Consider the following 13,675-nt stretch of genomic DNA (forward strand, 5'->3'; position numbering starts at 1 on the left):
CCATTCTGTTTATTTATTGTTTATCTGTCGGCCCCAGCCGCGAACTCAGGCTCTGTGTGTAGTTAATCTGACCCGCTCTGCCCAGTCATCGCCATTTTACCTGCTGTTGTTGTGTTAGCTGATTAGCTGTTGTTGTCTCACCTGTTGTTTTAGCTAGCTCTCCCAATCAACACCTGCGATTACTTTATGCCTCGCTATGTTTCTCTCAAATGTCAATATGCCTTGTATACTGTTGTTCAGGTTAGTTATCATTGTTTTAGTTTACAATGGAGCCCCTAGTTTCACTCTTCATACCTCTGATACCTCCTTTGTCCCACCTCCCACACATGCGGTGACCTCACCCATTACAACCAGCATGTCCAGAGATACAACCTCTCTTATCATCACCCAGTACCTGGGCTTACCTCCGCTGTACCCGCACCCCATCATACCCCTGTCTGCGCATTATGCCCTGAATATACTCTACCACGCCCAGAAATCTGCTCCTTTTATTCTTTGTCCCCATCGCTCTAGGCGACTAGTTTTGATAGCCTTTAGCCGCACCCTCATTCTACTCCTCCTCTGTTCCGCGGGTGATGTGGAGGTAAACCCAGGCCCTGCATGTCCCCAGGCACCATAATTTGTTGACTTCTGTGATCGAAAAAGCCTTGGTTTCATGCATGTCAACATCAGAAGCCTCCTCCCTAAGTTTGTTTTACTCACTGCTTTAGCACACTCTGCCAACCCTGATGTCCTCGCTGTTGCTGCCTGCTACCGACCCCCCTCAGCTCCCAGCTGTGCCCTGGACACCATTTGTGAATTGATCGCCCCCCATCTAGCTTCAGAGTTTGTTCTGTTAGGTGACCTAAACTGGGATATGCTTAACACCCCGGCAGTCCTACAATCTAAGCTAGATGCCCTCAATCTCACACAAATCATCAAGGAACCCACCAGGTACAACCCTAAATCTGTATACAAGGGCACCCTCATAGATGTTATCCTGACCAACTGGCCCTCCAAATACACCTCTGTTGTCTTCAATCAGGATCTCAGCGATCACTGCCTCATTGCCTGTATCCACTACGGGTCCGCAGTCAAACGACCACCCCTAATCACTGTCAAACGCTCCCTAAAACACTTCTGCGAGCAGGCCTTTCTAATCGACCTGGCCCGGGTATCAGTTGAGGATGCCTGGTCATTCTTTAAAAGTAACTTCCTCACCATCTTAGATAAGCATGTTCCGTTCAAAAAATGCAGAACAAAGAACAGATATAGCCCTTGGTTTACTCCAGACCTGACTGCCCTCGACCAGCAATAGCATCGGATAGTCCCCGCGATATGCAACTGTTCAGGGAAGTCAGGAACCAATACACGCAGTCAGTCAGGAAAGCAAAGGCCAGCTTTTTCAAGCAGAAATGTGCATCCTGTAGCTCTAACTTCAAAAAGTTCTGGGACACGGTAAAGTCCATGGAGAACAAGAGCACCTCCTCCCAGCTGCCCACTGCATTGAGGCTAGGTAACACGGTCACCTCCGATAAATCCATGATAATCGAAAACTTCAACAAGCATTTCTCAACGGCTGGCCATGCCTTCCTCCTGGCTACTCCAACCTCGGCAAACAGCTCCCCCCCCCCACCCCCCTGCAGCTACTCGCCCAAGCCTCCCCAGCTTCTCCTTTACCCAAATCCAGATAGCAGATCTTCTGAAAGAGCTGCAAAACCTGGACCCGTACAAATCAGCTGGGCTTGACAATCTGGACCCTCTATTTCTGAAACTATCCGCCGCCATTGTCGCAACCCCTATTACCAGCCTGTTCAACCTCTCTTTTTCATATCGTCTGAGATCCCCAAGGATTGGAAAGCTGCCGCGGTCATCCCCCTCTTCAAAGGGGGAGACACCCAGGACCCAAACTGTTACAGACCTATATCCATCCTGCCCTGCCTATCTAAGGTCTTCGAAAGCCAAGTCAACAAACAGATCACTGACCATCTCGAATCCCACCGTACCTTCTCCGCTGTGCAATCTGGTTTCCGAGCCGGTCACGGGTGCACCTCAGCCACGCTCAAGGTACTAAACGATATCATAACCGCCATCGATAAAAGACAGTACTGTGCAGCCATCTTCATCGATCTGGCCAAGGCTTTCGACTCTGTCAATCACCATATTCTTATCGGCAGACTCAGTAGCCTCGGTTTTTCTAATGACTGCCTTGCCTGGTTCACCAACTACTTTGCAGACAGAGTTCAGTGTGTCAAATCGGAGGGCATGTTGTCCGGTCCTCTGGCAGTCTCTAAGGGGGTGCCACAGGGTTCAATTCTCGGGCCGACTCTTTTCTCTGTATATATCAATGATGTTGCTCTTGCTGCGGGCGATTCCCTGATCCACCTCTACGCAGAAGACACCATTCTGTATACTTCTGGCCCTTCCTTGGACACTGTGCTATCTAACCTCCAAACGAGCTTCAATGCCACACAACACTCCTTCTGTGGCCTCCAACTGCTCTTAAAGGCTAGTAAAACCAAATGCATGCTTTTCAACCGTTCGCTGCCTGCACCCGCACGCCTGACTAGCATCACCACCCTGGATGGTTCCGACCTAGAATATGTGGACATCTATAAGTACCTAGGTGTCTGGCTAGACTGTAAACTCTCCTTCCAGACTCATATCAAACATCTCCAATCTAAAATCAAATCTAGAGTCGGCATTCTATTTCGCAACAAAGCCTCCTTCACTCACGCCGCCAAACTTACCCTAGTAAAACTGACTATCCTACCGATCCTCGACTTCGGCGATGTCATCTACAAAATAGCTTCCAATACTCCACTCAGCAAACTGGATGCAGTTTATCACAGTGCCATCCGTTTTGTTACTAAAGCACCTTATACCACCCGTAGCACGCGCTCCAGCAGGTGTATCTCACTGATCATCCCTAAAGCCAACACCTCATTTGGTCGCCTTTCCATCCAGTTCTCTGCTGCCTGTGACTGGAACGAATTGCAAAAATCGTTGAAGTTGGAAACTTTTATCTCCCTCACCAACTTTAAACATCTGCTATCTGAGCAGCTAACCGATCACTGCAGCTGTACATAGTCCATCGGTAAATAGCCCACCTGATCATTTATCACTCCAGTGTTAATCTGCTAAATTGTAATTATTCACCTACCTCCTCATGCCTCCTCATGCCTCATACTCTTTTTTATTCTATCTTTTTTCTTCTGTGCTATTGACTTGTTTATTGTTAACTCGTGTAACTCTGTGTTGTTGTCTGTTCACACTGCTAGGCTTTATCTTGGCCAGGTCGCAGTTGTAAATGAGAACTTGTTCTCAACTAGCCTACCTGGTTAAATAAAGGTGAAATAAAAAATAAAATAATCTGCTTTTGTATTTTTTTGAGTGTCTTTGACAGGAAAGATGTAGGGAACAGATTGGGAGATGCAGATTGAGAGGGGACACATAAAGGAAGGGCACAGACAACTGCCAGTGTGGTCTGGAGATAGTTGAGTCTCAAATGGCACTCTTTATACGGTACTGTAAGTACCTAGAACTCTCTCTCCCAGCCCTCCCAGCTCCATGTAGGCACTCTGGAAAGCTTCGTTCCAGTTGGCATCCATTGGAACCTCCTGACCGTGGATCATGATGGTGCTACACCTAAGAGATGCACAAACACATAGGATTTATTCGCCTTTTGCGGTCAATCAGTGAGAGATGTATTTAGAGGGCACGTCTATGTATCTTTGGCATAATGGCTTATGTAACTCCATCGTATTTACCTATTGAGGGAGACACCGTTTTGATGTCAATAAATACCTGTCCAATATTCTCTCAGGTGCTCCCTTCATAACGAGTAGGTGGCCATTTTCATTGTCTTCATGTTCATGAATGGAAAGCTTTCAGAAGGTGGGTAGAAGACAAAAGTATATATAGTATATATATGTTTTACTCTTGTGTCAGGGCCGTTTTTAGTGGTTCTGGTGGTTCAAAAGAATTATGGATTGGGCTGTAGGTCTGTTTTTTTGGTTTATGCAGTTGGGTCTATGCTGTATGTTTTGTGTTGTGAATGTCCACATTGAAGGGGTAATTGTATACCTGGTACTTGTTGGTCGAGTTGAAGGGAATCTCTCCCACCTTGGGGTATCTGTTTCTCATAGAGCGGACACACCCACAGGAGAGCTCGATACATTTCAACAGCGCAGACTCTGACGCGTCGCCAGCAGTGTCCCTCTACGAAACAACACAACATCAAGCAGTCAGCAGGAGACGGTCTATTCACATTGTCAGAATGGGTTGCTGACTGAAAATTGGTTTAGTATGTGACTACCCACATGAAAAAATACTTTAGCATACAATGGTATAAATACTATAGTGTTCACTGTAGTGTTTTTGCGGGCTTTAATGTAGTATTTACTGTAGTATACTGTAGTATTTACAGTTAACTATAGTATAAATACTGTAGTAAAAGAACTGTAGTATATCCTATAGTAATTAAAGTAGTGTTTTTGCAGATTGTAGTATATTGTATTATTTACTGTAGTGTTTTTGTGGGAATTACTTTAGCATTTACTATAGTGTTTTTGTTTTATTATCTTTGACATAGAAGTTGCGGCTTCTCCTTCAGAACACCTACTGTAGAAATACTAAAAGGGCACATTTTCCATAGCCTGTAAGGTGGTCGGGCTGGGGTTCAGACCCTAACATGTAGGGAGCACAATATATGGTTATATTTGGCATGTAGATTTCTCACTTATGGGTGGCACAAATTGTGATATGGGGGAGGGCAATGGACATGGTTTATGCAAATTAAATACTGTAGTATTTACTATAGTTTAAAAAGTGTAGTGTTTTTACAGACAAGTGTTTTTGTGGACATTACTTTAGTATTTACTATTGTATTCAACAGTATACTACAACATTCTATATTAAGTACTACACATAATCGAGGGATACTACAGTATGTAGTATACTATTCTGCAGTATACTATAGAACTATATAGCAAGTACTGCAGTATTAGATAGTAAACTGTAGTATTGCTACTGCAACAGTTTGGAGGAAAGGGTTTTGTGTTGTTAGATTCAACGTGGCCAGGTGTGTGGACATTAGCCGCATTGGTGTGGGTCATTGGGGCACTTTAAATCGGACAACGGACTGTTTCAACCATTCCATTCCAGTCATTACTAGAAGCCCTCCTCCCCTCATCAGCCCCCACCGGTGTGGGTGTATAGTGGCCATCCCCTACCTTGAGGATGGGGAAGTTATCCTGCCCAGCTTTGAACTCAGCGCGGTTGCAGAGTCCAGCCACGTGAGACAGAGAGTGCCATGTAGCTGAGCTCTTGTCAAAGGTGGCACCTGAAGGAACACAGGATATGCTTCAGACTTGCAGAGAAATGATTCATTTTTTTCCAGAATTCACAGATTTTACAGAAATTCCAGTTGGAAGATTCCCAGATTTCCTGTATATTCCATCCTGATTCCGGGAATATTCCAACCGGGATTTCTGGAAAACCTGTGATTTCTGGAAAACCTGGGAAAATTGGGAAAATACCAGAATTTTGTAACCATAGACAATGTGACTGAGCTGAATTTGTATCTTTTTTCAGTATATTGTATAGCACACAGTATAGTATCTCTATTCTAAATTCTTACATCAAAGCTCATTTAACACAGCAGAGAAGCAAACTAATTCAAGGGGTCTGGTTGAATGTAGAAGGGACAGACGATGTCTGTGGGTGGTCTCACCAGACTGGTCCTCCGTAGTGTCGGCCTCATGGATCATGTTGTCGAACCACATGTGGGCCACGGTCATGCGGTTCTGGGTCAGGGTCCCTGTCTTGTCGGAACAGATGGTGGAGGTAGAACCCAGGGTCTCCACAGCTTCCAGATTCTTGACCAGGCAGTTCTTCTTGGCCATGCGCTTGGCAGTGAGGGTGAGACAAACCTGAGAGACAGAGGGAGGGAGGGAGGGAGGGAGGGAGAGTGGGGGTAGAGGAGAGGAAATGGACATTACTGAGTCCTCTTACCCCTATACATATCTACCCCTACCACTCCAGTATCCCTGCATATTGACCCTGGAACTGTCCCTGTATAAAGCTCAAATACCTTCTCATGTTCTTCTTATTTCTATTTCTCGTTCATTTTTGTTCTACTTTACCTTATTTTATAGTACTACCGGCATTGATTATTGCATTGTTGGGAAAGAGTTTGCAAGAAAGGCATTTCAGTGTAATTTCACACGTGACAATAAAACCTGAAACTTGAGTAACGGCAGAGTAATGGTCAAAGATGAGTGGAAGATGGATGGAAAATCCTACTACAGAGCACACTCTCATAGACTTTGGTTTAAATCATGAGATTTAGCAAGAGATTTGCATGGAGACTTAGAATTATAATTTAGCCCATATACACAATACCAGTCCGTGGCCTTGGGGTGTCTAGCGGTCTAAGCCGCTGCCTCTAGCACACATAAATGTACCACTGCCAGTACGGGATTGAATCTGGCCCACTGCTACAGTGCCTTGCGAAAGTATTCGGCCCCCTTGAACTTTGCGACCTTTTGCCACATTTCAGGCTTCAAACATAAAGATATAAAACTGTATTTTTTTGTGAAGAATCAACAACAAGTGGGACACAATCATGAAGTGGAACGACATTTATTGGATATTTCAAACTTTTTTAACAAATCAAAAACTGAAAAATTGGGCGTGCAAAATTATTCAGCCCCTTTACTTTCAGTGCAGCAAACTCTCTCCAGAAGTTCAGTGAGGATCTCTGAATGATCCAATGTTGACCTAAATGACTAATGATGATAAATACAATCCACCTGTGTGTAATCAAGTCTCCGTATAAATGCACCTGCACTGTGATAGTCTCAGAGGTCCGTCAAAAGCGCAGAGAGCATCATGAAGAACAAGGAACACACCAGGCAGGTCCGAGATACTGTTGAGAAGAAGTTTAAAGCCGGATTTGGATACAAAAAGATTTCCCAAGATTTTAACATCCCAAGGAGCACTGTGCAAGCGATAATATTGAAATGGAAGACCTGGCCGTCCCTCTAAACTTTCAGCTCATACAAGGAGAAGACTGATCAGAGATGCAGCCAAGAGGCCCATGATCACTCTGGATGAACTGCAGAGATCTACAGCTGAGGTGGGAGACTCTGTCCATAGGACAACAATCAGTCGTATATTGCACAAATCTGGCCTTTATGGAAGAGTGGCAAGAAGAAAGCCATTTCTTAAAGATATCCATAAAAAGTGTTGTTTAAAGTTTGCCACAAGCCACCTGGGAGACACACCAAACATGTGGAAGAAGGTGCTCTGGTCAGATGAAACCAAAATTGAACTTTTTGGCAACAATGCAAAACGTTATGTTTGGCGTAAAAGCAACACAGCTGAACACACCATCCCCACTGTCAAACATGGTGGTGGCAGCATCATGGTTTGGGGCTGCTTTTCTTCAGCAGGGACAGGGAAGATGGTTAAAATTGATGGGAAGATGGATGGAGCCAAATACAGGACCATTCTGGAAGAAAACCTGATGGAGTCTGCAAAAGACCTGAGACTGGGATGGAGATTTGTCTTCCAACAAGACAATGATCCAAAACATAAAGCAAAATCTACAATGGAATGGTTCAAAAATAAACATATCCAGGTGTTAGAATGGCCAAGTCAAAGTCCAGACCTGAATCCAATCGAGAATCTGTGGAAAGAACTGAAAACTGCTGTTCACAAATGCTCTCCATCCAACCGCACTGAGCTCGAGCTGTTTTGCAAGGAGGAATGGGATACAATTTCAGTCTCTCGAAGTGTAAAACTGATAGAGTCATACCCCAAGCGACTTACAGCTGTAATCACAGCAAACGGTGGCGCTACAAAGTATTAACTTAAGGGGGCTGAATAATTTTGCACGCCCAATTTTTCAGTTTTTGATTGGTTAAAAAAGTTTGAAATATCCAATAAATGTCGTTCCACTTCATGATTGTGTCCCACTTGTTGTTGATTCTTCACAAAAAATTATCTTTATTATATCTTTATGTTTGAAGCCTGAAATGTGGCAAAAGGTCGCAAAGTTCAAGGGGGCCGAATACTTTCGCAAGGCACTGTATTTCACTCACCAACTACAATAGTAGTCGGACTCACAGTGATGGTCCCTGCGACAGACTAGCGTCATGTCAAGGGGGTGTACTTTTTTTTTTTTTTTACCTTTATTTACCTAGTCAGTTAAGAACAAATTCTTATTTACAATGACGGCCTAGGAACAATGGGTTAACTGCCTGTTCAGGGGCAGAACGACAGATTTGTACCTTGTCAGCTCGGGGGTTTGAACTTGCAACCTTCCGGTTACTAGTCCAACACTCTAACCACTAGGCTACCCTACATCAGGCACATCAACCTGCCTCACGCAAGATCGGCTACTGCCCCTAGGCTATGGGCCAATCTGACTGGGACATTCAAGGCATACTCACAGTGACGGTGGCCAGCAGACCCTCTGGTACATTGGCCACGATGATGCCGATGAGGAAGATGACAGCCTCCAGCCAGGTGTATCCCAGGATGATGGCCAGGATGAAGAAGGACACCCCCAGGAACACAGCCACGCCTGTGATCAGGTGGATGAAGTGCTCGATCTCCATGTTGATGGGAGTCTGGCCTGTCTCCAGCCCCGAGGCCAGGGTGGCAATACGGCCCATCACTGTATGGTCACCGGTACCTACTACTACACCATGGGCTGTGCCTGAGGGAGGGGGGGAAGGAAGGACAAGCAATTCATTAATTGAAGATGGATGAGTGGATGGAATGGGGTAGATAGAGGGAGGAGAAATAGGTCAGGTCTCCCTTGTAAAATCAAAATAAATGAATAAAAAGATAGGAAAGGATTTGTCCTACTGACCCTCCACACAGTTGGTGGAGAAGAAGGCGATGTTCCGAGTCTCCAGGGGGTTTTCATGGGTGAACTCTGTTGTGCGTGTCTGAGGCTCTGACTCCCCAGTCAGAGAAGAGTTATCCACCTTCACACACAGACAGAGGAAAGATATCCAGTTGGACAGAAATAAATACAGACAGACAGACATAGACAGACAGAGAGAGAGAGAGATAAAGAGAGAGAGAGAGAGAGATAAAGAGAGAGACAGCAACTAAGTAATCCACCTGGACAGATAGTAAGAAAGTGACCCTTGGACTCCCTGACCTCTCCTCACCTTGCAGCCAGCAGCGGAGACGACTCGGAGGTCGGCAGGGATCCGGTCTCCTCCTTTGATCTCCACCAGGTCTCCCCTCACCAATAGCTCTGCATTGATTGTCATTTTCTCTCCCTCCCTGATCACCAGGGCTTGCTGCCAGGGGTGGATAAGAGAGAGGAGAGATGAAAGAGAGAAACAAAGGGGCGGTTGAAAGGGGAGAATGAAACTTTTTTCGATAAACGTTCATTGGCAAATCCAAAGTTGGCTCAAATTATTAGTTGTGTTATGTTGGATAAGCTTATTATGCTTCTCAAGTCAGTGTAAGCCCACTCTAGGCACTCAAAAGAAATTAAATTACTTGAATTGGAAGAATTTCCAAGGGGATTTAAGCCTATTATAGCCTTCACACACTGTTAAGATGACCAAATGGCACCCTATTCCCTATATAGTGCATTACTTTTACCAGGGCCCTGGGCTTGGTCAAAAGTAGTGCAGTTTCCTTTCGAGTGGCGCAGCGGTTAAGGGACTGCATCGCAGTGCTAGAGACGTTACTACAGATCTGGGTTCGATCCTGGGCTGTGTTGCAGCCCGGCCACGACTGGGAGACCCATGAGGCGGCGCACAATTGGCCCAGCATCATCCGGGTTAGGGGAGGGTTTGGCCGGCTGGGATGACCTTGTCCCATCGCGCTCTAGTGACTCCTTGTGGAGGCCTGGCACATGCACACTGACTTCGGTCGCCAGCTGTACAGTGTTTCTTCCAATACATTGGTGCGTCTGGCTTCCAGGCTAAGCGGGCAGTGTGTCAAGAAGCAGTGTGGCTTGGCGGGGTCGTGTTTTGGAGGACGCATGGCTCTCGACCTTCGCCTCTCCCAAGTCCTTACGGGAGTTGCAGCGATGCGATAAGACTGTGACTACCAATTGGATATAATGAAATTGGAGAGAAAAAGGGGTAAAAAATACAAACTAAATAAGTAGTGCACTTTAAAGGGAATAGGACCCTGGTCAACTGTGTACTATAAAGGGAATAGGGCCATCTCATGGGGTGCCATTTGGGACGCCGACAAAGCAATATACTGTGCTGTCTCAGCTCAGCTCACCTGAGGAACCATGTTCTTGAATGAGTCCATAATGCGGGAGCTCTTGGCCTCTTGGTAGTAAGAGAAACAGCCAGTGATGATGACCACAGCTGACAGAACCACTCCCAGGTACAACTGTTATGGGAGAGGGAGGGAGGTAAGAGAGAGAGGGGGGAGAGAGAGGGAGGTAGAGAAATAGAGAGAGAGAGAGTGATGGGGTGGGTAGAGAGAGAGAGAGAGAGAGAGAGAGAGAGAGAGAGAGAGAGAGAGAGAGAGAGAGAGAGAGAGAGAGAGAGAGAGAGAGAGAGAGAGAGGGTGTGAGAGAGAGAGAGACAGTGAGAGAGAGAGAGAACGAGATAACAAGATAACAAGATGACCAGATTAAGGTTATTGGTGTTGCACTACAGTATATGGCATACAGTATATCAACATAATTGTGAGTGAAAGTGATGTTGATGATGATGATGGTTGTTTTATTTGTGTACTGTATGTACTGTATGTAGTGTGTTTGCAACCAGGTTGGCAATGATGATGATGATGATAGACAGTGCTAATAACTGGACAACTCTATGCAACCATGTTTGCTGACGACACAACTGTTTTTGGATCAGGCAATTCTGTAGGGCAGCTTAAAGAGGCTCTTAAAGCTGACATGACCAACATGTCAAATGGGATAACCCACAATAAATAAGTGCTGAAAACAAATAAACCAAGGCAATGTTAATATGTACAAAGGAGAGAAGTAACAAACGACCCTCCTCACAGCTGACATTTGGCGGGACACCCATCGAATAGGTTTCAGAGACTAGGCTGTTAGGTGTACCGCTAGACAGTCTCTCTTGGTCATCACCTCTGCAACAAAATCATTGGCACCTCCTGTATGCTCAGAAGGATTGCGAAATATATGCCAGAGCAAATTCTAAAATAACTCTCACAAGATCTCATCCATAGTCAAATGAACTACTGCTCTGTCATCCGGGGTAATGCAAGTGTCGGTGACCTAAAGAGCCTGCAAATAGCGCAAAATAAGACAACCAGAATGGTTCTGCAATATGGTTAGGAGAGGCCCTCCGTAGAATTGCATACTGCACTCGAATGGCTGACTGTCAAGGAAATGATAGAAAATAATATACTAACTAACCCTTTTTCATAAAATTCACCAGTCTGAAAGACCAACCACTATATATGATAAACTGGATATAGTCATAGACAAACACTCTCGTAACACACGGAGCAGAACCAAGGCCACGTATAGACCACCAAAACCCAATTCAGAGCTAGTTAAAATAGCTTTTAGTTTCAGAAACTTTTGCCAGAAAGTTCGGAAATCTTGTTAAATCGTTTTTTTTAGAAGAATAATTTACAAAGCACATTAATCAACAACTAGAATGGGTCTAAGAGGTTATTATAATATGTGATCTTGTATTTAAATTAAAATAACTATGTCCACATGAGGTATGTGGGTGGGTGAGGGTTGGGGGCTTGGCAGGTGTAACTCGTTAATATGCAAAAGTATGGGAATGTGGATCTGTGTTTGTGTTTTTACTTTGTTTTTGGGCTAAAAGAGATCCTTATCAAATAAAAAGAAATCAGCACAAACAGATCTGGGACCAGGTTGGTTAATGTGCAGTGAACATGACAGATGTTATACAGGCTAGCCTTGAGGCGGTTCTCACGTTGTCATTGGCTGGCTCGTCTTCAGTGGCCACTTGGATACTGTAGGCCAGGAAGCAGAGGATGGCACCGATCCAGAGGAGCAAGGAGAAGCCCCCGAACAGCTGACGGCAGAACTTCACCCACTCTGGCGTGGTTGGAGGGGGGGTAAGCACGTTGGGCCCATCCCTGGCCAGCACCTCCAGAGCCTTGGCATTGGTCAAACCCTGGAAGACAATGAATGAATACTATGTCCCATAGGGAAATTTGCTTGGCAATATTACAGGCATTCCTGGCATACAAATATTACATTGCAAGACATACAACACTTTACACAACATGTACCACAGTCACTTAAACAATCACTGTCCGTCAGCAGACAGACCATCACTACGGGGACTCTGTTTATTAGTTATTTAACTAGGCAAGTCAGACAGTCACACTCACAACAACAAAATCATGTTTTCCATTTCTACGGCCTTTTTGGTTGTTGTGTGTAGTGGGGCAGCTAAAGCATGGGATTCTGCCTTTTGTGATAGAGGCACCACATTTCACACACATCTAGGGCATGTCCGGAGAAGGGTGGAAGATAGCCTAGCGGTTAAGAGCGAATCCCCGAGCCGACTAGGTGAGAAATGTGTCAATGTGCCCTTGAGCAAGGCACTTAACCCTAATTGCTCCTGTAAGAGCGTCTGCAAAATGACTAAAATGTCAAATGTAAGAGAAGTATCATAGTGCCAGTATAGTACCATTGCAGATTTTGTCCATCACCCCCTGGTGGCCATTTCTAATATGGCAACTAAACAACAATTTAGTTCTGTGTGAGATAAAGTCAGTAGGATTAAATATGAGACAGATAGACATCGCTCCATATGGGACCTATATTACTTCACTGATATTCACTGTAATACCACTGAACACCAGTAATGGAGATACCATGTGGGGTTCCCATGTGGGACAGGGATGAGAACCCTGTGGACTCAACTTGGACCACATGGACAAACATGGACCAAAGTAACAGTTGGGGGGTTTGTGTGTGTGTAGCACTGACAAGAAGCAGTAGTTATGTAGAGATTAGATCAGGGCTAGGAGATTAAAATGACTCGGCAGAGCAGAAGGGAGGGCAGCTGTGTGTGTGTGTGTGTGTGTGTGTGTGTGTGTGTGTGTGTGTGTGTGTTACCCGAGCCAAGTCGACTGTGTAGCGCCTTTCCAGATCGTCTAATGATATCTTGTGATCATCCTGTGAAAGAACAGAATAATCTGATTTACTCAAATAAACCACAGCCAGAAGGTCATTATTCAATATGAAACGCACTGCGCTGAGTTCTTTACACGTGACAGCCTGTTCTGCATCCCAAATGGCACTCTTGGTACCCAGGCTAATTTGGTGCACTATTATTGACCAGAGCCCTGTGGGACCTGGTCAAAAGTTGTACACTACATAGGTAATAGGGTGTTATTTGGGACACAGCCCCAGACAGCTAGTTGCTCTTACCATGGACACCTCCTTCTTGAGCTCATCCAAGTCCCTCTCCTTCTTCTTCTTCTTTCCTCCTCCATTTTCGGCACCACTCTGAGGAGTGAGGAGATTATCACATCAAACATAAGCCCTTAACTCAAACCTCCCAAACACAGAGGGAGAAGTATACATAGGCATTGCATATAGCATGCTGTAGAAATCATATATATAATGAGTTATAGGATCCCTATGGAAGTATATCCATGTTTATATTATATATTTGTGTTCATAAATCATTTTTTAAAAAACATTTCACTACTGTATAGTAGGATA

General features: G+C 44.9%; 1 protein-coding gene across 1 annotated transcript in view; it reads right to left on the reverse strand.

Annotated features, from left to right (window-relative positions):
• Positions 1-13,675, reverse strand: part of LOC110508325 (sodium/potassium-transporting ATPase subunit alpha-2) — a 29,249-nt gene that overhangs the window by 14,395 nt on the left and 1,179 nt on the right. The window contains exons 2-13 of the mRNA XM_036966147.1: positions 13,379-13,456; positions 13,064-13,123; positions 11,907-12,110; positions 10,252-10,365; positions 9,171-9,305; positions 8,864-8,981; positions 8,439-8,707; positions 5,714-5,912; positions 5,214-5,323; positions 4,066-4,200; positions 3,787-3,866; positions 3,518-3,627 (exon numbers count right to left, since the gene is read on the reverse strand). Of these exons, the coding sequence (XP_036822042.1) occupies positions 3,518-3,627; positions 3,787-3,866; positions 4,066-4,200; positions 5,214-5,323; positions 5,714-5,912; positions 8,439-8,707; positions 8,864-8,981; positions 9,171-9,305; positions 10,252-10,365; positions 11,907-12,110; positions 13,064-13,123; positions 13,379-13,456 (1,612 nt within the window). The remainder of the gene's footprint in view (positions 1-3,517; positions 3,628-3,786; positions 3,867-4,065; positions 4,201-5,213; positions 5,324-5,713; positions 5,913-8,438; positions 8,708-8,863; positions 8,982-9,170; positions 9,306-10,251; positions 10,366-11,906; positions 12,111-13,063; positions 13,124-13,378; positions 13,457-13,675) is intronic.

Source organism: Oncorhynchus mykiss, chromosome 28 (genome assembly GCF_013265735.2).
Source record: "Oncorhynchus mykiss isolate Arlee chromosome 28, USDA_OmykA_1.1, whole genome shotgun sequence".
NCBI lineage: Eukaryota > Metazoa > Chordata > Actinopteri > Salmoniformes > Salmonidae > Oncorhynchus > Oncorhynchus mykiss.